Source organism: Podarcis gaigeae, assembly GCF_964106915.1.
Source record: "Podarcis gaigeae genome assembly, chromosome: 7".
Lineage (NCBI taxonomy): Eukaryota > Metazoa > Chordata > Lepidosauria > Squamata > Lacertidae > Podarcis > Podarcis gaigeae.
Window position 1 is genome coordinate 62,091,182 of NC_139683.1, and position 27,450 is coordinate 62,118,631.

General features: G+C 45.7%; 1 protein-coding gene and 2 long non-coding RNA genes across 3 annotated transcripts; 2 read left to right on the forward strand and 1 right to left on the reverse strand.

The window, feature by feature from the left end:
• On the forward strand, positions 1-27,297 carry ADTRP (androgen dependent TFPI regulating protein). Its single transcript, XM_083747438.1, has 8 exons — positions 1-2,342; positions 2,760-5,268; positions 10,243-11,860; positions 14,947-15,081; positions 18,251-18,352; positions 23,651-23,766; positions 24,934-25,085; positions 26,044-27,297. Exons 3-8 carry the CDS (start codon positions 11,699-11,701, stop codon positions 26,088-26,090), a joined length of 714 nt encoding a protein of 237 aa, XP_083603564.1. The 5' UTR covers positions 1-2,342; positions 2,760-5,268; positions 10,243-11,698; the 3' UTR covers positions 26,091-27,297.
• On the reverse strand, positions 16,217-18,244 carry LOC310848503. The gene is made up of 2 exons (XR_014566465.1): positions 18,064-18,244; positions 16,217-17,386 (listed from the first exon to the last, which is right to left on the reverse strand). It is a non-coding gene; the product is annotated as an uncharacterized lncRNA (long non-coding RNA).
• Positions 18,359-22,440, forward strand: LOC310848492. Its single transcript, XR_014566454.1, has 2 exons — positions 18,359-20,629; positions 20,767-22,440. It is a non-coding gene; the product is annotated as an uncharacterized lncRNA (long non-coding RNA).
• Positions 27,298-27,450: the final 153 nt, after the last annotated feature.

Sequence of the window (27,450 nt, forward strand, 5' to 3'; positions counted from 1 at the left end):
GCTATTGATTGCGGAAAAACTGGAAAAGTGGTATTGTACCGACAAAAATAGAGTGGCTTGCCAAATTATTGGAGTACTACAATATATCCAAAACAATGGGAGAAATTGGAAGGATCTCAAAAGAGAAGATAGATAGGGACTGGAAGGTGTTTAAAAAATACTTGCAAAACCATATCAAAAAATCAGAACTCCTATTAGAATAAACAAGTTCCGTTTCAAACACTGAAATACTGAATAAGATGGATAACAATGTGTTATAGAAAAAGAAGTATGAAATTAGGCTAAAGATGTGTGAAAGAAAGTAATAGAAGTGGAAAGAAATTGCAATTGAGTAGATTGGAAGTCTAACACAAAGGTGGGGTGAGGGGTGGTGGATGGTGATGGGAAAAGGAATTATTTGTGGGGTTGAGTGTAAGTATGTTTGAACACTTTTAAGGATTGTATGAAATGTATGTTTGTATGCTTGCATATCTGTAATATATGTGTATTAATGATGAACTATTTTAACAATAATAAAATAATAATAATAATAATAATAATAATAATAATAATAAGCTTCCGTAAGCTTTTTCGAAGATATTCAGGACGGTTTGGAGGTCATCCTCTGAGTGTGTGCGCACTACATTGTCATCAGCATACTGAAGCTTTATGATGGAAGTTATGGTAACCTTACTCTTTGCTTTCAGCCCACTTGGATCCTAGTCTACACATTCCTTATAGTGCCCCTTTTTGGTCTGGTTATCCAAAGGTGGAATCCAATATGGTGACAACAGCTTTGCTCTGACCCACCTAGTATGGGCTTGTGATCCACCTGCAGGTCACAACTCACTTGCTGAAGACCAGTGAAGGGGGCTTGAGCATGAAAAACATACTCTGCCACTAAGAAACAAATAACTTCTACATCTAGCCCAGGATTGAGTATTGTGACTGGCAGTGATGCATTACGGTCTCAAGCAGAGCCTTTCAACTAAAGGCCACAGGATGTGTGTGAAAAGCATGTGCACCATAACTGAGCTATAGCCTTTGCCCCGTGAAACAAAAATTCATTCCCAAAAACCGACGAAAGAAACTTGTAGGACAAGTTTGCTAAGATTAGGCTCGCTGCTTATTGAGGTCAGCTGAGAGAAGAGGATGCTTAAGTGGAGCGCTTGAACAAATGAAGAGTCAGGCTGTTTTAATCAGAAAGAACATGGGAGAATTCAGAATGGCTGAGCAAAATATTGATTTGCTAGCCCTGAACAAGCTTTCTCCTTTGATGATTAATTCAGTGACTAAAAATCTATAAGATCTATAAAAATCTATAAGAACAGCCAGAATTTGCTGGTAGGAAGAAATCTGAAGCATCTGAAGAAATCTAGGAATCTTTGAATGCTGCACAGAATGGAATTCTTTGCTGGGAAATTAAGAGAAAATGCAAAATAAACTTTTTAAAAAGCCAGCCTTATTCCAACATCAAACAGACCACAATTACATGGCCAACAAGCAGGGTAGACAGCTGGCTGCCAAATCAATCTTAAGAACATGCTTAAGAACAACCTAATCTGTTGAAATAAACAGTCAATGTGTCCTAATGTGCAGGCGTGCCAACCTGAATAAAATAGGGGGGGCAGATGAGCCCCACCTTGCATAATCGATCAAATTATGCACACCATTTGAATGGCAATGCCCATCAACTTTTTTTTTTTTTTTAATTATTGACTTAAGAAAATTATAGACAGCAAAACGAAGAAGCCTAAATTAACATTGCCTTCTACTGATAATAACAACTATTCAAATAATGAAAATACTAAAAATACATTGACTTCCCCTTTTGAACTTCTATTCTGGTTACAATATATTACTATTCTATAAGATTCTATTATATCCTTTGCTGTCCCATATATTATTTTATTTCCCATATTCAACCTAACCTAACCCTCCCCTCCTCCCCACTGCTTCCCTTCACCTGTGTGAGATGTTCCCATCATAATATTTCTTTCTAGTTGCTTTAATAAAATAGAATAACATGAAAACTGTTAAATTATAATTACTTCTTTTGTCCTTACACACTTAACAATTGCTTATTAAGAGTTCTGCTTTAACACTATATTTCTTCATGTATGCCCCTATGCATTCCCATTCTGTATAGAATTTTTGATTGGAGCAGCCCCTGATTGCTACAGTCATTTTTGCCATCTCGGCAAACTCACAAATTAAATTCTGTCATTTGTGGTACTTTTTCTGATTTCCAATATTTTGCCATAAGTATTCTTGCAGCTGTGGTTATATTCAAAAATATATTCCTTTTGTCCTTGGGTTAGTGATCAGGTGGGATTGCTATGAGGAATTATAACAAATATAGAGTAAGCCATGAAAGCATTGCGTTGACTGGATTTAAACTATTTTGATATGATTCTTGATCAATCCACACTTCTGCATCCCTGTTCCATTTCTCTTTCTTGACCAGTCAGGTACACTGCCAGTTGCTTTGCCAGGCAGGCATCCTGGGTCATCAAAGACAGTGGGCAGTTTCTTTGATGTAGCTTTGCTGATATGTTAATCTTAGGATGTAAATCTTAGGGCTAGGACACAGGTCTCACATAAAGGTGATAATGATTGCTGTCCTCCTGGCCATCCTTCTTATCATGTATATTGCTTGTTTATCACCTCCCAGGGTCGCCAAATGCACTCCTTTGTAGTTCTGTTTTATTTACCCCATGCTTAATTAGTTTTGGTAGTTTAACTTTGTCTCCACATGGGGTTGTTGAAATGCTCAGAAGAAATCTGATTGGTTCTTACGAACACTCTGTAAAAAGCTCTTTTGTGAATAAAACGACCTGGGCCGAGGGGTAGAGAGAGAGAGATTATTATACGCACCCTTCCCAGAGTCTTGCTGGTTCAAGCCTCTGTGTGTATTCTTATTAATCAGAGTTCAATCCTTCCTTTACTTTGAGAACGCCTCACTTGGGTATGTCATTTGTTAATAAACTCAATAAGTATGACTCTGGTTTTTTTGAAATAGAGCTCCTGAGGATCTTTTTGATCTCCTCATGTATCTCATTCCAAAATTGTCTTACCACCTTACATCCCCACCACATATGGTATAATGTCCCCACCTCTTTCTTGCACTTCCAGCAGAGATTTGGATGCTTTTTGTAAATTTTTGGAGTGGGCTCAAATATTTTACTGGGGGGGCCAAAGCGACCTTGGTCCCTAGGAGTTGACTCCTATGCTAATGTGTGTACAGTACATCCTGTTATTAAAGATAAAGAACATAAGAATAGTCTGCAGAATTACTGAGAAACCAGAAACCAGCAGAGCCATGAAGTACTGAAACGAAATGAAATTGCATGATTGATTGTGGAATCTAATGTTAGAAATAACTCAGCACTGAAATGAAAACATGGGACTCATTCTTGCATGTAAATGCACTGGCTGCATTTAGACCCTATGATGCTTCAATATACATGTGAAGTAAGGGGGGGGGGGGAGTTGTTCCTCTGAGCATCACTTCCCCCACCCCTAGCCCCACATTGAACAGCATTTCTCACTGTAATGCCCATTCATCAAATTTGAAGGGCTTCTTTTGGAGCTCCTTGCAACCTTTTTAAAATTATTTTTACCATCCTGGACAATTGGGTGTCATCAGCAAACTTGCCCTTCTCACTGCTCACCCCTAACTCCAGATCATTTATGAGAAAGTTAAAAAGCACCACTTCCCTAATGCAACTCCTTGGAGAAACCCATGTCTTAATATCTCCTTTGCGAGAATTGTCCATTTCTCCGTACACTCTGCTTCTTGGTATTTAACCAGTTACTGATCAATAAGAGGGCACTTCCTCTTATTCCACAACTCCTCAGCTTACTCGGAAGTCTTTGGCGAGAGAGCTTTTCGAAAGTCCAAGTACTGTACTGTGTTACTCCATCCATGTGCTTACTAATACCATCAGATGAATCTAAAAAATTGGATTGCACCACTGCATGGGAAGTGCATTTCATAACAGCATTCTTTGCCTTAGCAGAGAGTAATCCAAACTATGAAAGTTCTATCTTTCATCCGCCCAGAATCAGCAGGGAGGGTTGGCAATGCATGCTGGCTTTGCATAAGCTCCATATGCAATACTTATTCTGTGAACCACCCTGCAATCTTATGATAAAGGGTGGTACAAATATAAATCAATCAATAAACACAATGGTGTGTATTAGGCTTCCTTTGCCATATTTAAGCAACCATCCGATAACTCCACAGTGATATCTATGAACATACATATCCTTAGCTTATGTTAAGGATGTGTGAGCTATATCTACAAGTTATGGATAAAAAAGATGCTTGACCCTCACATACTGGGAATTATCATGCTTCTCACAGCACTTCCACATGAGATGAAAAACTGACACTTGTTACGTTCATAGCTCAGCACTAGAAAATCCCTTAAGCTGGGCAGTTGTATAACTAACACTCAAATCTCACTCAAATCTCAAAACCACAGCCTCCATTAGGTGTGTATGGACTTACGAGGTATACAATGCAAACAGTGTTAGAAATTCAGATATATCAGCTAGGCACAAATGCCTCCTTAAGCCAAGGTTACAGTGGCCAAAACATAATGTCTAGTTGCCATTTTTGGGTAAGGCAGCTCTAAAGTCTTATTTTTCAAATGACGTACTGACTGTGATTGATTCTCAGTTAAACATCTGGCTAGTTCAGATGACAACCTTGGGCTAGGTTAGGAACTTTGAGAACTTAAAGAAAAGTCACTTGATCCAAGGTCAGTCCACATATATATTGGCCTATTCCTACTTCTTTTTCTTAATGGCGATACAGACCATTCATAACATAAGAACATTCTTCACAACTGTGAGCGGGGCAATGGTGTGGCGTGAGTGAAAACAAGATACAACAATTACCGGTAACTAAAGCTCAGGATGCACAGAAAAAGCTCCTGCTCAGGATGCACAGACAAAGCATTTTGGTTCCTGAAATTCATTCCAACCATGCAGATAAAATATATCTGATAGAATTCTACAGGATGGAGTATTAGTGCGTCAAGGCCCAATGATCCCCAGGCATGCACCTCCAGATGGTGGAGATGTCAGGTGCCATCCAGGGTCCTGGGCATCTTCACTTGGTCACAAGTGCAAAATGCGCCTGGCACCTATCTAGTTTTGAACACTGAACACAAAGGCTAACATTTTTTGGGGGGGAGCTCTGATAGGCTGCATGCTCTGTTAGTCCTCTGAAAAAGTCACAAAGCAGTGAATAAATGCCCCTGGCACAGAATGGGCATAGTAGTTGTTATGTAGTGAAGTTTCACCCTGGGCCAGCAGGGGGATACTGTATATAGTTTTCACTCAGGTCTGTAGACAGTTTTCACTCAGGTCCACGTCAGTTATTTTAGGCGGGAACTCTGGGCTGTTGTTGCTACAATGTTGACAGCCGGCTGCCTATAAAAGCAGGCCGGCTGAGCTGTTTGCAGTCAGTTCTATTCCAGCTTACAAAATAAAGAGCTACTTGGAGAAATCGCTGTGTCGGCTGCTATGTCAACCCACAACTTAACACTGGCAACGAAGGTGGGATCGATGGACATCAGAGCACAGCCAGATGCGGCCAGCCTCTGAACTGAGCTGAATCACCGAGCTGAATCACAGAGCGAAATCACTGAGCGAAATCACTGGACAGAACCAATTCAGAGCTGACTGTTCTGGCTAAGAGCACTGTGTTCCATCCATCGCCCTTCACGCCGGCATCGGAATCATGGCTTCACTTGTGCCTCTACCGCCGTTTGCGCCAGCCTCTGAATCATGGGACTCCTACCTCGCTCGGTTCGACTGCTACCTCCAAGCCAACGAGCTGACAGCAGTATCAAAGGATCGGAAGGGGGGCCTATTCCTCAGCCTCTGTGGGCCTGAGGTGTTTGAGACGGCCCGAGCATTGGTTGCGCCTGAAGCAGTCCAGGCAACACCATGGGACACGATCCAAGAGAAACTCCGCAACCACTACGCACCAAAGCTGTCCAAGATTGCTGCCCGCCATGCGTTCTACCACCGGAACCAGGCAGAGGGGGAGTCAATCAACAACTACACCACCGCCCTGCGACAGGCTGCAATGCACTGTGAGTTCCGAGACTTAGACGATGCCCTGATGGATCGAATCGTCTGCGGGGTCCGGGACATCCATCTGCAACGGCGTCTCCTCGCCAAGCCAGACCTCACGTTACAGAAAGCCATTGAGGAGGCTGTGGCCTCAGAAGCTGCTGAACGCTCCGCCCAGGAGATCCGCAAGTCCAGCAGCCCGCGTCTTGCTAGGGAGCCAGTTCCGGTGCATCATGAAGAGGCCAGCAGTGATGAGGCATCCTCCAGTGAAGACGATGACGTGCACCAGACAAAGCGGGAGCGCAGGAAGTTCCAACAGAAGTCCAAGGGCCAACCGGAATGTGCCGGCTGCGGAGGCAACCATTCCCGTGCCAAGTGTCGATTCAGAGACGCCATTTGTAGGAAGTGTTCCAGAAGGGGCCACATCGCTACAGTCTGCCGATCGGCTCCGTCTGACACCCCCCCTTCATCGACTCGCAAGTCCAAGTCTTCACTCCAGTCTGCCAAGGAAAGTTGTTTCGCTCTCACCAACTGCCGCTGCCCGTCTGGAACCACGATTGGCCAAACCGACTCGCCTACGCGACGCAAGCTGAACGTCACGGTGCTCATTGAAGGAGCTCCATGTGACATGGAGATCGACACCGGGTCTGCCCTGTCCATTGTGTCATGGAGCACCATCAAAAGACTGGTACCCAGAGTGTCCAAAAGGCAACTCGACTCTCACCGCGTACACCTGAGAGACTACCAGGGAAACGACATTCCCGTGGTAGGCGTTGGCCGGTTCTATATCGCCTTCAAGGATTTTTCGGGCCTGCTCCGGTTGGTGGTGGTCGAAGGTCAGCAGCCAAGCCTCCTAGGGCTAGACTGGTTTGATGCCCTCGGCCTGGAAGTCACCGGCATCAACTGCATCTCTAACACAGAGACTGAGGGTCTGGTCAAAGACTTTGCCGAGGTTTTTGACGGCACCTTGGGGCAATATACAGGTACGCCCATCTCCTTTAGCCTTGATCCACAAGTCGCCCCCATCAAGCTAAAGCCACGCCGGGTTCCCTTTGCTCTCAAGGCTAAGGTGGACGAACAACTGGACAAACTGATCGCCCAAGGAGTTTTGGAGCCGGTTGACCACGCCAAGTGGGAAACCCCCATCGTCACGCCTGTCAAGCCAGATGGGACGGTGAGAATCTGCGCTGACTACAAGTGCACGATCAACAAGGCACTTCAGCAGCACGCTTATCCGGTTCCTGTTGTCCAACACCTGCTGCATTCCCTGGGTGAGGGTAAGGTCTTCGCTAAGCTGGACCTTGCCCAAGCCTATCAACAACTGCCAGTCAATGATGCCACTGCTGAAGCCCAGACGATCGTCACCCATCGGGGGGCATTCCGTTGCCGCCGGTTGCAGTTCGGGGTGAGTGTGGCTCCTGGCATCTTCCAAAGCCTTATGGAGCGTCTCCTGCAAGGGCTTCCGGGCGTGGTACCATATTTTGATGACGTCTTGGTGTCTGCAGACTCACACCAGCAGCTGTTCGAGCGCCTCCGTGCCCTGCTGACCAGGTTCCAAGAGGCCGGGCTCAAGGTAAAAAGGGAGAAGTGCCAGATCACCGTTCCACAGGTAGAGTTCCTGGGCTATCTTATCGATGCCTCCGGCCTTCACCCGACCACATCCAAGATCGACCCTATCCAGCAGGCCCCCACCCCAAAGAACAAGACGGAGTTGCAGGCGTTCCTGGGGTTGCTGAACTTTTATAACATGTTCCTGCCCCACAAAGCCACAGTGGCTGAGCCTCTTCACCGACTCCTTAGCACTAAGACGCCTTGGGCCTGGGGTCATCGGGAGACGGCGGCCTTCAACGCGGTCAAGGCTCTCCTTTCATCAGACAGTGTGCTGGTACAGTACAGTGAATCCAGGCCGCTGGTCCTTGCCTGCGACGTCTCACCTTTTGGCATCGGTGCTGTCCTTAGTCACCGTTTTCCAGACGGAAGAGAAGCACCGCTCGCCTACGTTTCCAGGACGCTATCTCCGACGAAACGGAATTACAGCCAGCTCGACAAGGAGGCACTGGCACTTGTGGCTGGAGTGAAGAGGTTCCATGAATACCTCTATGGCAGGACTTTTGACCTCATCACTGACCACAAGCCACTCCTGGGCCTCCTCGCCGGTGATCGTCCAACTCCACCGGTCCTCTCGCCACGCATGCTGCGATGGACTGTTTTCCTGGCTGCCTACCACTACCGGCTCATCCATCGCCCGGGGAAATCGATGGGCCATGCCGACGCCCTCAGCCATTGCCCTCTTCCAACATTTGTGGAAGACCCGGCTCCAGCTTCATCGCTCCTCCTGATTGAGGATCTTCCGGCAGCGCCTGTATCGGCTGCCACTGTGGCCTCCGCGTCTGCCCAGGATCGCACCATCAGCCAGGTGCTCAACTGGGTGTGGAGGGGGTGGCCACAAGGGCCTTTTGCATCGGAGTTCCAGCCCTTCGCAACCAGACAACATGAACTCTCGGCTCATCGCGGCTGTCTGCTGTGGGGAGACCGCGTCGTGATTCCCCAGGGACTCCGTCAGCGCGTCCTGGAGGCTCTGCACGTTGGCCACCCGGGAATTGTCAAAATGAAGGCGTTGGCTCGGTGTTACGTCTGGTGGCCTAATATGGACGATGCCATCACTGCCTGGGTGTCCGCCTGTCAAGCGTGCCAAGAGTCGAGGCCTGCACCACCGGCAGCTAAGGGACACACCTGGGAGACGCCAAAGACACCCTGGTCGAGGGTGCACATCGATCTGGCTGGCCCCTGTCACGGCCGGACCTTTATGGTAGTGGTGGACGCCTATTCCAAATGGCTGGAGGTCGCCCTGATGCCCTCCACCAAAGCTGTCATCCGGGTGCTGCGAGGCCTGTTTGCAACGCATGGGTGTCCTGATGTCCTTGTCTCTGACAACGGACCGCAGTTCACGTCAGGCACGTTTGAGCGGTATCTTTTGGGACTGGGCATCCGCCATGCCCTAACGGCACCCTTTCATCCATCCAGCAACGGGCAAGCGGAAAGAATGGTGCGCTCGGCAAAAGAGGCACTGGCGCGCCTGGACCGGGGAGACTGGCATGAGCGGGTCGCCGAATACTTGTTCGTGCAACACATCACCCCTCATGCGGCCACAGGGAGGAGTCCTGCTGAACTGCTTATGGGCCGCCGCCTCAGGTCACCGCTCGACCGGCTACACCCGGACTTTGCCGTGGCTGAACCCCCAGGCTGTGCCAACGCGCCACGGTCATTTGTCCCAGGAAACCAGGTCTTTGCCCGGAACTATGTGGGGGACATTCCTTGGGTGCCAGCCACAGTAGTGGGAGTCACTGGACCTCGCTCGTACCAGGTGGCACTCGAAGACAGACGCTTGTGGCGACGGCACATAGACCAGCTTAGGCGCAGGGTTGGGGACTTGGACACTACCGAGGTGCCCCCAACTGCGCTTGCGGCTCCAGAAGAGACACGCACGTACAGGTGGCGAGGCCCCACCTACACCTCCCTCGCAAACTGCCAGCGTGGAGCCGAACCAAGCCGCTTCAGAGGGTCTGCCAGACTTACCACAGACTCAGACCACTCCACTTGCGGAGGCTCCACCCACAGCAGCGGATCCAGGGGAGTTGGTTCCAACGCCACCTAGGGTCGCACCACAGCCTCAGCAAGAACTGTGTGGCCCTCCGGACTTGGCTACCAGTCCCCGGCGGTCTGGCAGAGTTCCCAAGCGCCCAACTTATTTAAAGGACTATGTTGTTGGACATGTATCACTGTTGGTCTAAGTATGGGAAATGTAACCGATATGCTTTTGTGCCTAATTGAACCATTACGCGTAGTGCTGTATATAAGGAAACCATTACGATTGTAACTAACGCCTTATCTTGGTGGGGAGGGGTGTTATGTAGTGAAGTTTCACCCTGGGCCAGCAGGGGGATACTGTATATAGTTTTCACTCAGGTCTGTAGACAATTTTCACTCAGGTCCACGTCAGTTATTTTAGGCGGGAACTCTGGGCTGTTGTTGCTACAATGTTGACAGCCGGCTGCCTATAAAAGCAGGCCGGCTGAGCTGTTTGCAGTCAGTTCTATTCCAGCTTACAAAATAAAGAGCTACTTGGAGAAATCGCTATGTCGGCTGCTATGTCAACCCACAACTTAACAGTAGTGATGGCCTGCTTTAGAAAATCTTTGTATCAGTACAATGTGCAACTGATATTATCTGGAGCACTCCTGTTAGCCGTGGGCTGCTTCTCTCCACATCCCCCACTACAACTATATTCCTCTCTGGCCGCAGTGTCTGGAATTTAATGTGATTAGACAAACAAGCGTATAAGCAGCAGCTCAGTTAATAGGAACACCTAAGCTCCGTTACCCATGACCTTTGTTCCTTCAGCCTGCTCTTTAAGGTTTACACCTGCTTGGCACATTCTGAAAATGTGTTAATATAACATGCCAGCATGGATGGAGTTAAAGGAGAAAGCTAAGCAAACCAGGCACCAGGCGCCCACATGGAATATTGAGAGTGTCGCTCTGCACATGTTTCCTGGATGCCAACTCAAATAAAATATGGGGGGGGAGGCCAGGTAAGCCCCACATAATCACACAGTGCAACAAACACACACACCATTTGAGTGGCAATGCCCATTAACCTTTGGGAGGCCCAGGGCCCTCAAGTACTTATGGGGGGGGGGGCGGCAAAGTCCTCTGAGTCCCACTGTGTGGCTCACTTTAAGCCCACCATGCACAAGACCGCAAACCCTGGAAGTGTTTGTGAAAGCCCAAAGCTGCAACAGGTCTGGGCTGCTACTAGCAGACCTCAGGTCTTCATTCACCATATCCAAAAGTGTGCCTAGACCAGTGGCTTTCAGCCGGTGTGCTGTGGCATCCTGGGGTGCCTTGAATGATGGCCAGGGGTGCCAGGGGCAACTCTGGCCTCTGTCCCTCTTTCTTTCCTTCCTTCCCTCCTCGGATGCCTTCTCAAGTCTCCCGAAGGCACCTCTCTTTGGGGCAGGGCTGGGGGGGGGGGTGCAGCTCAGAAACTAGGGGCAGCAGCAGGCCAGAGGACTCCCAAGGAAAGGGGAAAGGAGGCTGAGGGAACACTCCACAAAGGAGGGTGTTTGAAGAAGGGTGAGAGTCTGCTAGCTCTGCAGGCAAGGGTTGGCATAACTGGGTTCCTGAGCCCCACAGGGATGCTGCAGAAAGAAAGTTGGTCAAGGGAGACGGTTGAAAACCTCTGGCCTGGGCTGCTGTCGCAACAACAACAGAGACTGGCGAGGCGGGTGGTTGTTGTTTTAAGCAAAGCACCTCAAAGGAAAACTTCGCCATGCCTGTAAGCTACTGATTCCCACGCCTCCAGCTCCACTTCCATCCTCTAAAACATGCGAAAACTTATGCAACTCGGGCCCTTAATCTCCCCGAGTAATCTCGAGGGAGAGCATATAAATCCAAAGGTCGAAGCCTGGCCTCACGTGAACGAACGGCAGCGGCAAAGGAAAACGGGAAGGGAAGCCAAAACTTCGGCCGCTGCTGCCAAGGTGATGCCCGCTGACTAGCTTCCCCGTTCGGCTTCCCGCGGCGGCGAAGGAGGAGCCGCTGCTGGTTCCCCCACCGCGCGCGCCATGAAGATCTCTTCGCTCTTCCTCTTCCACGGCCTCGCTCTCGCCTGGTACGTGTTCCTCGTCGCCTTCATCAGCAAGATAGGGACGGGACCTGGCGAGAAGAAGCCGGACAACATCGTCGCCTACGGCGGGCCGTGGAAGTTCCTGACCGTCCTCAACCTGGTAAGCGGCGCGCGCGGAGGCCGAGCCAGGCCTTCCCCTCTCGCCTCAGTCTGAGGGGAAAGAGGGGGCGGGTGCTTTCGCTTCCCGCCATCGGCGCTTCAGGAGACCGGCGGCGGTCCAAGGGCAGCTTGCGCCTGCTGAGGGGGGTGGGAATCCCCAGGAGGAGGGTCACGGGGGTCCCCACGGCCACGACCCCCCGACCTGGGCTAGAGTTACACGTTTCACTAGCCTGAAGCCCCTTAGCCATCCATTGAAACTAGGGGGCGGGGGAGAGGGGCGGGTTTCAAACACGTACAGCGTGGGTTGGGGTTGCCACCTGTATAATACAGGATCGTCCCGCATTTCCAAGTGAAATGTTATGTCCTGTATTTGTTACAGTTTTGACCTGTATTTCAGATTTGGTCTTCTCTCTCTCTCTCTCTCTCTCTCTCTCTCTCTCTCTCTCTCTCTCTCTCTGCCAAGTTGGGGGGTTCCTCTGCAAATGCATGCATTTGAAACTCTGTGTGAAAGGTCACTGTATTTAAACTCTGTGCAGCAAAGCAGAGGGAGATTTTCAATTTCATTGTGTGGGGGTGCGGGTGTGCATGCCTGGGTGACAAATTCCAGAGGGGCCGTCCTGTTAGGCTGCAATAGATTGCAATGGGTTGCTCAGAAGTCACTTCAGCACCAGATGGGGGGGGTCGCCTACCCCCCTGCCCTGCCATGTATTTTGCCAGAGCAAAGGTGGCAACCCTAGCAGGAAATAATAGAATTGTAGAGTTGGAAGAGATCCCCAGAGTCATCTAGTCCAACCCCTTGTAAAGTAGGAATCACAACTGAAGCATCTTGTGATGGATGGCCATCCAACCTCTGCTTAAAAACCTCCAAGGAAGGAGAGGAAACCAGTTCCACTGTGGAACAGCTTTTACTGTCAGAAAGTTCTTCCTGCTGTTTAGTTGGAATCTCCTTTTCTGTAACTTGAATCCATCGGTTTGGGTCCTGGCCTCTGGAGCAGGAGAAAACAACAAGCTTGCTCTGTTTTGCATGCGACAGCCATGTTGGTTACAGCATGGTGCTGGTAATGCCAAGGTTGCAAGTTTGATCCCCGAAGGGCAGTGGTTTTCAACCAGTGTGCCGTGGCACCCTGGGGTGCATGGAAATGGTGGTCAGGGGTTGTTGCGAGCAACACTGGCCTCTGTCCCTCTTTCCGTTCCTCCCTCCTCTGATGCCCTCTTGCATCTTTGCCTCCCAAAGGCTTGCATAGCTGTTTGTTTCAACAGCCCTGGCTACAAGCTCCCCAGGCAAATGGTGTCTGTGGGGCTGGCCAGGGGGTGCTACCTGCACAGCAGGGGGGTGGACTAGATGATCCTCAGGGTCTCTTCCAACTCTACGATTCTATGTGGGCAGGGAAACAGAACGCTTTTCCTGCCTGTGGTTTCCCACCAAAAATACTTTTTTAAAAGCCACCCCAGTACCTTGTATGAGTTAATTCCAGTGTCAAGAGACCATCTGGGGGGGGGGGGGGATCCACTAAGCTGTGGATAGTGTGTAATAGTAGTAGTTGTGCAGGAGATGTATTGAATCCTCCACCCTATGCTGCAGTTTAAATTATACATACCCTCCACAATTTCCTAGGGATTCAGAAGCATATCTGGCTGGGTCTCTCTCCCCCCCCTCCCTCCCTCCCTCTCTCCCTCCCTCTCCATGGGTCTTTGGCCATCAGGTCTAATTTGCTGCCAAAGTCTGTGTTAATGCTTTTGCTCATGTTCATCCCTTTCTGTGCAGGTGCCTCTGCTTTTCCTGGGCAGTGGTCAGGGATGGTGTAATCATCTGGAGGGCTATAGATTTTCCTCCCCCCCCCAAGTAAAGTTTCAGAGGGGCCACTGTGTTAGTCTGTTGGAGCAGGAACAACACTGTCTTGTGGCACCTTAACAGATCAACACTGAAAAAGCAGATTGCTTTCTGTGAAAGCAAATGCCAGAATAAAGCTCTTAGTCTTTCGAGTATCACAAGACTCATTGTTGCAGATTAAAATACAACACTGAAACGCAATGTGTGATATGGTAGGGAGTCCAAAATCTGCTGTTCAAAGGCGGGGGAGACGCAAACTCCAAGACACAGGTATACCCTTTTTCTGCTGTTGGACTGATCATAAAGTTAGGAAGTCTCTGCTACCCTACACTACTATTTTTCTGCAGTTGAACACTTTGCAATTGACACCTTTTTAAAACTTTTTTTACTTTTTCAAAGCCAGATTTGTGACTTAAGCTAAAAGGACAAAAACATATTGCACCCCTTCATGCAGTCCGTGTAGTTTAAGGGTGTTAGGAGTTGTAGCTCTGTGAGGGGTAAACTACAGTTCCCAGCTTTTTTAAGGAAGGCATGTACTTTAAATATATGGTGTGGATGTGACTGTCAGTGGAGGCCTACCCATTGGAACACCTTGCTTTATGCTCTAGAACACAATTGGCATAAAGATTAAACTTATCCTCTCTGAAATTTCACGTATAATGTTGTAACTTAGAATATTTTATTTCCTTTGTGACCTCTGCTAAGGCTGTGTACACATCACCAGCTTACAATACAGTTGGCCATTTCCCCCCTCAATTCCTATTGAAGCTGGTTTGGTGAACAGCACATCAAAATGCAGTATTTTCTAAGAAATGACAGGATGGAGCTGGATTGTGACTAACATTGTGTGTACACCACTTTCCAAACCAGAAGTGGGATCACACTGGATGCAGAGTAAATGACAGTGTGTACACAACTTTAGAGTCTGTCTATAGCTGTACTGCTACCTTGCAGATAAGCTATAATACTCCCTAGACGTGATTTTTTTTAATTAGTGGATCTTTGCACATTCATGCTAACAAAGATACTTATTTCTCATAAAACATTATATAAGTCTATTAAACAATACAATGTTAAAGTTTACCACCCAAACTAATTTATTAAAACACTCTCAGTAAATAAGATAGATATAGCTAGTGCTGTTTTCCACAGTGCTGATTCATGGTTCACCCTGAAAACTGCCTTCTTAAGAGTTCATTGAGGTGTGTAAAATTAAAAATGGATGAAGATCTTCTCATTAGCTGTAATTAATTTAGGTTCTGCAGGCTGTTTACTTCGGGATCTCCTTGCTGATTGACGCACTGGTACTAATGAAGCAACTGCGACTTGCTAAGTCCATGTTCCCCTTCAGAGACTTGATCTTTGGCAGCCTGGCCTTTCCTACCTCCATGGTGAGTTTCAAATACACATAATCATCATCATTATGCCACTATTAGAAGACAAGCACTAGTTACGTTGGAAGGATTGTTCTGAGCCAACAATGCTTTAAGTAATGATAACTCATGAATGATAGTACATTATTACTAATGAGAATTCGTTAAGGATAGTTCATTATTACTATTATTTTATTGATACTGTAATAGTAGCAGTATATATAAGCAGCATATATAATTGCTTGAAAGACACTCGGTGTGTTATAGAATACAATTGCTTCTTGTTTTCAAAAACCAAGCAAGGCAACTGAAACAAAGAAAGAGGGTTTGATTCCTGACATCTCCAGGTAGAGCAGGCAAAGGCCCCATCTGAAATTCTGGAGAGCTGTTGCAGATCATTGCAGACAATATCAACCTAGATGCACTCTGTATCTCTATATATAACTTCCTATGTTCCCAATGGATATTATCTGCTGCCTTATCAGGGAGTGGGTGGTGCTGTGATCTAAACCACTGAACCTCTTAGGCTTGCTGATCGGAAGGTCAGCGGTTCAAATCCTTGTGACAGGATTCTTGTGACAGCTTCTGCCAACTTAGCAGTTTGAAAGCATACCAGTGCAATTAGATAAATAGGTACCGCCACAGCAAGAAGGTAAATCACATTTCCGTGCACTCTGGCTTCCATCACGGTCTTCTGTTGCACCAGAAGCGGTTTAGCCGTGCTGGCCACATGACCTGGAAAGCTGTTTGTGGACAAATGCGGCCTGAAGCGAGATGAGCGCCGCAATCCCATAGTCACCTTTGGCTGGACTTAACCATACAGGGGTCCTTTACCTTTTTTACCTTTTTTTATCTGCTGACTTCCAAAATCCAGATAAGCACCTCAAGGGCCATTTAGCATCTTACAACATGCAACAGAAGGGATATGTGTGGGTGTGTTTATACTCACACTTCTGTTTTCTGCTGCATGTTGCCAAAATATGCCTGAATTGAACTTCAGCCCCAGTTAAACACATTTCACTTGAAGCATCCCATGTTTAGTATGAAAAAATAATTCATGTGTAGCTATGTAGTAGAGTAAGCATCAGACACTAATACTCCACTTTAAACCTGCGAAAATGCAAGCAAGGAAAGTCAGGTAAAATTGAGACAATTTCTTTTGGCGAAGCTCAAATGAGCAAAGTGTACTGTTTCCAAAGCCATTTTTTCCTACTCCCATAGAGGGATCACCAGGTGTGAGGGATTACTAAGTGTAGAGAGGGACTTGCTTCTGTTTATAAACAATGCTTACTATTTTTAGTAGGAGAACATCTTTCTCAGCTCCCGTGTCCCTGGTTTGCTCTAATGTGGACTCACACTCAGTAGAGAAAACAAGGCCAAGAAAACACAACTGATGCTGTAATTATTTTCTTGTGTTGAAGTGCACCCATTTCAACACAAGATTTCTCAAGAGCTAATATTCACTTCTTCGGCTTAAAGCCTGTTCTTAATGAATGAAGGCGATGTTTGTTGTTAAGCCGCTTGGAGAAGCAGAAGATAGATCTGATCATCATCAAAGACAGAGACTGTTCTACTGTTAGGCAAAGTGAGGCGACTGCCTCAGGCAGCAGTTACAGTGGGACGGAGGCAGCAGCAACAGCCCCCTGGCTGTCCCTCTTACCCCCTCCCTTCTGTCATTCTCCTCTGTGGAAAGACAGGCTTGGGTATGCTATACAGCCTGTCTTGGCCCTTCCAAACTAACCTGCTGCCTAGTAAAGGACACTATTCCGTCACCAGTGTTGAAATAAGTTTAATTGGCTTCTGTGCATAGAACAGAGATGGGGGGAATCTTGTCCTTCACCTCATGCAGCAAAAAAGCTCAGGCCATTTCTGATAGAAGGGTTGAAATCACAGTTCTCTTTCTTCCCATCTGGTTATTGTTCATACTATAAAGACCTTACTGGCTTTCTCACCCAGTGGAAGGGCCCGTTGCTTGGCAATGGCATCCATGCTTTGCATCCTTGGTGTCTTCAGTATAAAACAAATCCCAGACAGACCAGCTGAAAAAGTGTCACTGTATATAAGGTCTGAATAGATTTCACTGGGCTTTGTGGATTTTTAGCCCAGAAAGCAGCTCCTGGTGGTCTTCACGGCTTTCCCTCTTTCCCTGCTCATGCCAGTCTTTGCCAAAGATAACAGTTGAAGCTTTCCCCAAGGAATCCTGGGAAATTGTAGCTCTGGGAAGGGTATACTACAGCTCTCCTACTTTAAATGCATGTTGCGGAGGTGAGAGAAAAGTAACAAAATTCTTCCCTAATCGAACATTGCAAAGGAGAGAGCATCCCTAGGGAAAGTAATTAGACAACTGCTTGCATAGGTGTTTTTTTAATGGCTAGTGTGCTTTTAATCATACAGCACTCTTTGTACCCAAATAGAAGGCAATCAAGATGATTTTATAAATGCATAATTATTATTAGTTGTAGTAAACATAATCTGAGCACAGTTCCTGTATTTCTGAATTTCAGGACTTTGGGGAACATTGAAGTTTTCAGGAAGTCTGTCAGTCTAGTGCGATATATGTGTTAACTGGCTTTGATTGCCCAATGTAGGAAGAGTAACAACCCTCTGGACTGCTCAGGGACACTTGATATGGCCAGCAGGAAGAAACCCCTCTCCGCCCTCACACATTCACTGAACATGTGGAGAAAGTCATGTGAAGATTCATGTTGCCTTTTTTTTTTGCTACAGGGGGCAACCATTTAAGGTGCATCCAATTGTCATACGGCCGCCAACACATGGATCCTTTTGGGCCCAGAAGAGGGAGGAATGTGGTAGGGGAGTAACAAAGTGGAGAGGGCTTATGCACGCTCTGGCAATGTGCGCAGGGGCCAGGAACAGAACCCCCTCACAAAATGGTTGTCGCCTGTACATCACATTTTCCAGGACTAAAAGCTTATGTAGGTTCTGTGGCCCAGAGTTGGTTACATCACTAAATGATTTCTAAAATAATAAAACACATACTGTTGTGATACTGTTTGAAACCTTGCATAAGTGAATCCCAGGCCCTCATTTCACAACTCATTATTCTGGAGTGCTGTGACAGGAAGAAGCTTGCCACAGTCCTCTATCTGAGAGAAGTGGAAAGTACTTTGTTAGATGCTTGTGTTAGATAAATTAATCACCTTTTTCTTTTAATACTCTGTTTCAGACAGTGTTTACGTTGTTTTGGGCACTATACCTTTATGATCGGGAGCTTGTTTATCCCAAGAGCCTTGATGCCCACCTTCCTTTATGGCTGAATCATGCTATGGTGAGTAAAATGTAAAGCAACAACAGCAAAATGGAACTAAGGCAATTTGCAATAAATATTCAAACATTGCATGATGGATGCAAGGGAAAGCAGACATGATCCAGCCAATTATGCACTTTTAATTCCTACTGATCTCGGTGGGAGAGTCAATATATACTTAATCTCTCTCATCAAATTTAATAAGATGTGCTTACGGTAACTTTTGCAGGAACATGCCCAGATTCTGCAAATTTTTATTTGTAGCTTCCTTGCTTTCTCTTTAAGCCGAGACGGGCAATGAGTGGGCATGTGAATTGCTAAAGAAAGCCTTAAAGCATAGGGGGAAATATCAGTGAATTGTTGCTTGCCAAGTGTAAGTCAATTGAAAGATGTGAAGTCATTAAACGGGGTGGCAGGATGGGGTGGGGAGAGAGAGACACTTTCTAGGTTACTGCAGTGCATATAAAAGAATGAGAGTGCTGTTGCTGTAAACAGAGTGTTATACAATGCAGAATGTCTGGGAATACAAATGAATGTTTGGTGGTTTTTAGAACGGAGTAAAAGAATCCAAAAAGGTATGTAGCAGGAGCTCTCCAGTCGAGCAGCAAATGTGAGTAGAAACAACAAGCAGCAGTGCAAAAATGGTGGCTGGCTGACTCCTGCAGCTTACATTTTAAATTTCATTTTTAGCCAAAAACAGAAATGAAAGGAAATGTAGGGGGTGGGGAGGAATCTTTGTTGCTCTGGGCAAAGATGCTACCAGTAAAATAGAAACTGTGGGTATATGCAGAATTCACGACATGTCCTCTTGGGAATAGGTGGGTGAAAAAGTTCAGTATGAATCGTAAGAGCCTAAATGAATGAAATAACAATCATACTCAAGACGTTCAAGCTTGACTCTATCAACCTTCGTAGTGAATAAGGCTACTGGCTCTTACTCAGGACAGTGCTACGAAAAGATCAATATTCCTTGCAGTGACAACCCAAATTCTGCCTTTATCGTCTGCAGAAATGGGTTTGTTTGCATCACTCGCTCCTCTGGAATGCTAGTCATGTGGAAGAAGGGCAATGAGTCATAAGAACCAAAACAAATGAAACAGCAATCATATCCAAGACTCAGCCTGGATTCCCTACTCAGTGACATTATAGGCTACTAACATAGATGGGTGCTACATAAAGACCCATTTTTATGATCTGACCTCTTGACACGCTATAATGTTAGTTTCCTCTAACATTATCCTCACACCAGCAGAGTATGGCATGGTGGGACTGAGCCACTTCCATTGGCACATGTGGAAAATCGGTGCAGGATAGCAGCCACAAGCCTTATGAACCTGTTTAAACAAACAAACAAAAAAAAAAAGTCATAGCTTAAATCTTTTGTGTTTCCGAGAAGTTAGAATGAGCCCATTTTTCAGCAGTGATGTGACACTCGCTCAATGGGCAAATCATTCTGCATGAATTATTCAACCTAGGCATGGAGCTAAATGATGGATCCCTTCAGCTAACATTTGTTCTTTCCGTGTTTCCTAAGGAAACCAGAAATTTCTAAGCGATTCAAGTTCCCTTATGAACAAATCTGTGAAGTTTTGAAGGAAGCAGAAGAGTTGAGAAGAGCTGAGCACCATCACATTGCCCCAAACTTGCCTTACTAGATAACCGCCATGTGCCAGTACAGGGAGAAGGAAGGCAAAACATATCCCCACGTACGCTGGACCTTGATTCAACAGAACTTGTTCACACCTGTGGATAATCAGTAATATTTGTATGGGGAGGGCTGGGGTAGGGAAAACCTTCATCCTACTGTGATGGTGTTCTTCACTTGCTAACTGTTTACCTACTTCATCTGTAAGAAAAGGAAGTTTCATACCTACCAATACCCCCCACTCACCATGCATATCCAGGGATGGGACCAGGCCTCCTCCTGATGCGACATTTGGGTGCCAGAGCCCCATCCCAACAGACATGGTGGGAGGGGGTCTGTAGAGGCCTCAGCCCCATAGTGCCCCCTAGGGAATGTTGCATGCATTGTAGAATGCCCTGACTGTGAGCGATGATGGTATGGCCCATCCAATCTGGCCAACACTCCATATTAACTGACTGTGTGCCACTTCCCAGAATCCTTTGCAGCGTTCAGGGGTTCTATAGCAGACCTGCAGAGACACCACCGGTACAGGCAATTCTATCTGGAAAGCGTTCTCTAAGGGCTGGACATTTGGAACCACTGCCTCAGACAAATGTGGATTCCCCCAAGAAAACCTTTTCCATTCAATATTTATATATACAGTGGTACCTTGGGTTACAGACGCTTCAGGTTACAGACTTTGTTAACCCAGAAATAGTACCTCGGGTTAAGAACTTTGCTTCAGAACAGAACAGAAATCGCACGGCGGCGGCAGGAAGCCCCATTACCTAAAGTGGTGTCTCGGGTTAAGAACAGTTTCAGGTTAAGAACGGACCTCCGGAACAAATAAAGTTCTTAACCCGAGGTACCACTGTAAACTGAAACTGCTAGCATCGTATTATGCCATCTCAGTAAGGGTGGAAAGCTAATATGCTTTCCCTCAGAAAGCAAAGCATTTAATTAACATGTATCAGTAAATAAATCAAAACAAAGTAATACAGAACTCAAAGAAAAAAAATCTTTCATAAGCGGTCGGAACGTAATACAGTATTTTAAGCAACCCATTCATTAACAGCAAAATCATTACATTCAGCTTTTGTTCAAATTAGTGGGTTTGGGGTTTGGTTTTGTTTTTTAGAGTGAGGGAGGGGGAGGACTGAGAAAGAATGCCTCTTCTCCCCTCTCTGTGATAATTGTTTTCCTTTTTCAGTTTCACTTGTTACAAGTGAAGCTGAAAAGAAAACTGTTAATGGAAAATACAAGAATGAGTCACTGTTTCCAGCCATTTTTGCCAACCCTTGGAGATTGGTGTCAATCCAGACCTAATTATTAAGACTTGCTTTTTAAACAGGTTTTTTAAATTATTTGCTTAAAGAACAAAGCTTGCATTTATTTGAATGAATGCTAGATTAAACAATACATTATAGTGGCAATGAAGTTTAATTGCCTTTAATGACTCATGGTGTGTGGTGTGACTAGAGTCATATTAAAAATTGCTATGAGTAGGGGCCACTTTGCCTGAGAAAAAAACAAAATGCATTTAAAGGGCTTTCAACTAGTTTTAAGTTGCAGTATATGGTCCATTACTAATGCCATTGCAGCAGTCAGCTTTCCATTGTCTAGTAAAAAGAATTCATTTAGAGAGCTAATTGAAAGCCAGTGGCAAATGGAAAGCTTTGCAATAACTAGTCAATCATGCAGTACTTCTGTGTTTTGCAATAACAGGCAAAACATACAAAGGTTCTAGAAATAGTACAATCGCCAGAGCCAAGTGAACCTAAAAATATAGAGCACGCACTATGGAATGACAGGATATTATTATTATTAAAATGCACCATCTATCTATATCTGTACAGTGGTACCTTGGTTCTCAAACTTAATCCGTTCTGGAAGTCTGTTCCAAAACCAAAGCATTCCAAAACTAAGGTGTGCTTTCCCATAGAAAGTAATGCAAAACGGATTAATCCGTTCCAGACTTTTAAAAACAACCCCTAAAACAGGAATTTAACATGAATTTTACTATGTAATGAGAGCATTGATCCATAAAATGAAAGCAATAATCATTTTACTGTACTATAAAATAAATAAGACAGTACTGTAGATGATAATTTTTTTAAAAAAAAATCTTACTACACCGACGATAGTCATTGTTTGGATGGGGGGCTTTTATCCATTTCCATAGTCACACATTCATTCAGTAGCTGAACTGGGTTCCACACAGTCACAAAAACAAATTAACTGAAAAAGCCTCAGAATCAAAAACGCAAAATAAATAGCAAAAACAAAAGTCCAAACTTAATCTGTTCCGGAAGTCTGTTTGACTTCCGAAATGTTTGAAAACCAAGGCGCAGGTTCTGATTGGTGCAGATGCCCCAGAAACAATAGCTGACAGCTGCATCGGATGTTTCGCTTCTGAAAAACGTTCAAACACCGGAACACACACTTCCGGGTTTTTGGCATTTGGGAACCAAGGCTTTTGAGAACCAAGGTACCACTGCATAAGCTAGTTCCCTAGCCTCTACTATTGGATCATGGTGACCTTAAGTGAGGTGTACCTTCCTGTTTTCTAGGGGAAGTTACATATGAAGTTGCCTCTAGCTCAGCATTGTTCCATGGGTAGCCAGTGTGATGCCTTCCAAATATTGGACTTCAGCTCCCATCAGCTTCAGCCAGTATGGTCAATGGTCAGGGTTGATGGGAGTTGTAGTTCAGCAACATGTGCCAGGCACCACATTGGTTACCCCTGGTCTACACTAACTGATGGATCTTCAGGGTTTCAGAGGTGTTTCAGCCCTACCTGGAGAAGCTGGGGTTTAACTTGGGACCTTGTGCATGCAAATCACATGTTCTACCACTGAGTAACGGCCCTTCTTCCTTGTACATGCTGAAAAGGTGAGAGCAAGATACGGCTATAGCAGCAGTGCACGCATTAAAACTTTCTACTGTTGCCTTACCCTAATAGCTCTGAGGCTGGGGTGTGGGTGTGTTAGCTATTCCCCGTCCCTTCCACCTACTGTTACCAAGTTGGCAGCATTGCCAAGGAATGAAGGCACTCAGCATAGGGTATCCTGACTGTCAAAAGCAAGGGTGGTGCAAAAGTCTAGGTTAGACCAGGGGAAAGGGTGTCTCCTTTCCTTGATGCTATGGGACACAGCCTCTGATATCAGGAATTCCTCTGGGAAAGAGCAGAGGTGCTAAAATCCAGGCATCTGCCAGCTTCATGAACCCCATCTCCTTTCTTCCTGAAAAAGACATGCCCGGTAGTATATAGGACAATGCAACCCTCTAAAGCAGGGTTTCTCAGACTTGGGTCTCCAGCTGTTTTTGGACCAACTCCCGTCTCCTAGCAGGGCCAGTGGTCAGGGATGGTGTGGGTTGTAGTACAAAAGCAGCTGGAGACCCAAGTTTGGGACACACTGCTCTAAAGGAAGGGATATCCCTTAAAATAAGGCATTGAGAATCAATAGCAGAGTTTTTGTTTTAATCCTCTGGTTGAAAGAACAAAAAGCCCATTGTCTTTGCCCCAGAACGTTACCACATAGAACATTCAGCCAACAGCCAATCAGGACATTGGCTGAAAGACTTGCGTTAGAAAGGCCAGGCCAAAGCTCTGTACACCTTATTGTAAGCAATGGTGAGTTTCATAAATTCAACACAAGTACAATTTTGTGTGACGCACTGTATTTTCTTCCCAGCACACTGTTATATTACCGTTGTCCCTGATGGACCTCTTGATTACCCCACATCGTTCTCCATCAAAGGGAAAAGGGATCAGCGTATTAGCAATTGGGGGTGCTGCCTATGTCTGTTGGTAAGATCTTTGTTTTTTTAATGAAGAAAGTCTCTTTCACATGATGCTTTGGCATCCCTCTTTAACAGGCAGGAAGCCAAGAGGGAATGCCTTCTCTCACCTAGTTATTACATGCAGCCACAAAGTCCTCTGTTGAAAAGACGGTCCTTGCTTAACCCTGCTGAAAGAAATCCCGACTATGCAGCTACAATAGACTCCTGATCAGACTTTAGAGAAGCTTTGGAACTGTTGAACAAGTGCATTATACAACCATACATTAGGCCTCATGAGGGGCCTTTTTAGCCTAATCAGATCCTAAACTTAATGAGATTATTCATGCCGCTTATTGAAATTCCTTTCCCATGCACGAGTTTGCTTGCTGTGATTTGTGCTGTCTATTAGTTTGGCTGTTGTGAGCATGGAGCAAAGCCTCTTCGAGATTCCCCCAGAAAACTCGCTTTTAAAAAGGTGTCCGTATTCCAGAAGGAATGGAACTTCTGGCCCATAGGTGAAGCTCATCCTAATGCAATGTGGCAGTGTGATCATGGTGGGGGGGTTGAATGTTATCCTCTGAACCTGGATGGAAGGCCTTGAATATTCTTAGCCTCTGCTGGTGCCCAAGCCCTCTGCCATTCAAGTCTGGTGTTGGATCCCAGACAAGAGTATTTAGGGGCTGAACTACCTCCTCAGAACTACCTCTTTACCCCCCACCCCTTTACCTAAAATTTACCATGTCAGACAACTTGCATTTATGTGTTTGCTGTTTTCTTTCACTAAATGGTGTTCCCACATAGAGATCTGCATAACAAAACATCTGGCTACCCCAGGCAGAAAAAAAGATCTTTTAGGTGTTTGTGTACCTGTGAATAAATGCAGGTGTGTTTTAAAAAAACCCCAAAACCAATAATTTCACCCAAGCTATTGGCCCCTTAAAGTGTCTTCAAGGGCTAAAAGCAGCTGGGGCAGGGTAATGGCGGCAATTTTGGGAAAGAAACTAGAACACCTTCTGAGCTAGAACCCCATGACTGCATTTCTTCTTCTTGTGCAGTTCGAGCAAGCCTTTTAAATGTTTGTCCTAGCTTGTACTTTGGCCCTTAGATGCCGCATTCTTCCCAAGGAAACGGCAAGCCCAGCTGGGCTGCTATGTTCTAACTTAAGATGTCCAAACTAAAATGCATTCTTTTCTAGGTTTCTGTGGATTTACTCGGTGACTGGGAAGTGGGTGTACCCTCTCTTTGAAAAGCTAAGTGCACCCGGCATAGCTGCCTTTTTTGTGGGGAGCACTTTCGTCGCTCTCTTTTGCTACAACACAGGAGAATTCCTTGTCCGCATGATTTGGGGTGAGTCCAGTCTTGTAAACAAATCCTCGAAAGTTACCATTTTAAAAAATTAGTTTGCACATGTTCTTCTCTTATACATTGGTGGCACATCGAAAGGTTAAAAAGGGAAGGGAGGAAAGAAAGAAAATAAATTCCCTTGGCTTCTCTCAGTTCCCTGCCTGGTCACTTGATTCTTATTCTTCACAGTTAAATCAGGGCTAGTAGAACTTGCACATTCACTTGCCAGGCCCATGGGTGGTGGGTGGGTCCAGTGCTATAAATGATAAGAAGACATTGCACTGAGGCTAAAAGCAGACGTGAACTAGCAAGCAAGGTTAGTAATAAGCAGAAAGCCTATAGTCACCATGCATGCAGGTGCATATGTGAAGGGGCAAGTTCCGGTAATTACCATTTTCAGAGGGAGGCTATCCCTGGTCACGTGTTCCTGTATGCATGATAGAGATAAGATGCATGGAACAAACTTCAGTCTTTCGCATGGTCAGTAAATGTGCAAAATCACCCTAAAACTAGATTATTATGGGCCATGTGCCAGGGAGTTAATGGGACCCCCCAACCAACTTGGGGTTGCTGAGGTAGGTGGTCTGTCCCTCAGTTGTGGATAAGATTGCCTGTTCATGGGGGAAGTGAGACCCCCCCACACACACACCTTGGTTACCAGATAATCTTGCTGCAGAGCTACTCTGAAACGGGAGCAAAGGGCACTGCCTCTCCCAGTCTCTTGTGGCTCACCAGCAACACTTTCTCCTGCAGCTCACTCTTACTTCTAGTTTGGCAGTGCAGAGAGTGGCTGTTGGCTCCGTTCAGGGGCCAGATTTTGCTCCAGGGCTGTCAGCTGCTGGCCCCGAAGTGAGTTCACTTCTTTTCCCCCAGTATGGAATAAAATCAAGTTGTGTTTGGATTGTTATCATTCATCTCACCAGTAAGCCATTTTTCTTCTTTTGCTTATGCCATTTCACAGGTGACTCCGTAGTAATACTTGACATTTACAAGAAGAAAAGCAAATGAAACTTGGATGATGCCAGAGCGAAACCTAGATGAATTAAGAATGAAGCCAGCGAAGTCAAGCAAGAAGATCTCTCCGTGCGGAACCTTCTTGTATGCTTGTTCAACACTTTGTGTCTTCCAATGAATCTAGATTCTAAAAATAACTGGATTCTGGGGATGGATTTGAGGGTCTGCCTGGGCGGATCCCTTTCAGGATTCCAGAGGATTAATTTGATTCCAGAAAGCTTAAGATGGATCCCCAGGCACATCAAGCCACAGGTGTGTTGCATGCCAATTAAATAAGTGGTACATACCTTAGGACAGAATCCTCCAAGGCTGCTACAAACTGTCTGGAGTGGATTGCGTCAGTCCTATCAATGAGCCTAAACTGCACTGGGGGAGCCACAAGCAGCTCCTGAGGCCTTGGACCTTCACGCTTGTGTGTTACGTTGTTATGGAAGCTGCAGTCATCACAATGCCGTGCAAATCTAGATGCCTGTTGCAACTCTTCTGGTGGAGACTGGACCCTTCTCCCCTCTCCTGCACAAAGAGAGAGATGGGGAAGAGCCTACTTTGAGAGGAGTGCTGCAGACATAGGAGGTTTTTGGCTTGTGAATGACTGCACCAATGTGATCAAGATCCTTGGAAACCCCTGCGTAGGAAAGGCTAGACTCTAGGTCCTGGAAGACCTGATTCAGAACCAATAAATTCAGACTGACAAGGGCTGCCTATCTTTAAATGAATCTTTTGTACTATATCATGAAGACTAACCTGATGGCATCATTTCAGATGATTAAGGAAAAGAATTTACAGTTGCAGATTAAGGAAATGCATAGCGTCCGGTGCTCAAGCTCAATGCCATAGGATAAGCATTCATCCTTAATGATCTAAAGAGCGGATCTGCTAAGTGTCCAATGGAATCAGCATGAAATCCGAATTATTAATAGGCATTTACAAAAAACAGTAAAAAAAAGTTAATGAGGTTCCTGACATTTACATGGTTTCCTCTTTTGAGTTTTAGATGTGGCACTCCTGAATCAAAATAATGTAATTATGTTTAACATTATGTTAACATGAGGGTTAACACAAATCTCTCTGCCACATTTTCCATTCATTTACTAATCTCACTTGCTAGTTTATTTCTGTTTTTAGCCTTGGCATCTTATTAAGTCTTATAGAACTGGAGCAGTTATTTGAAAAGGTTAATAAAATAAATAAATGAACATGACCCATCGTTTCCTTCAGTGGTCAGCATTCTCAAGCATAAAAGACAGTGCCGTTATTTTAATGGTGTGGTGATTGTAGCTTTTTCTTTTTTGGATTAGCATAAATGGGCTTGTCATGGTTGTGGCCAACAAACTGGGCACAACCGTGATCAGGG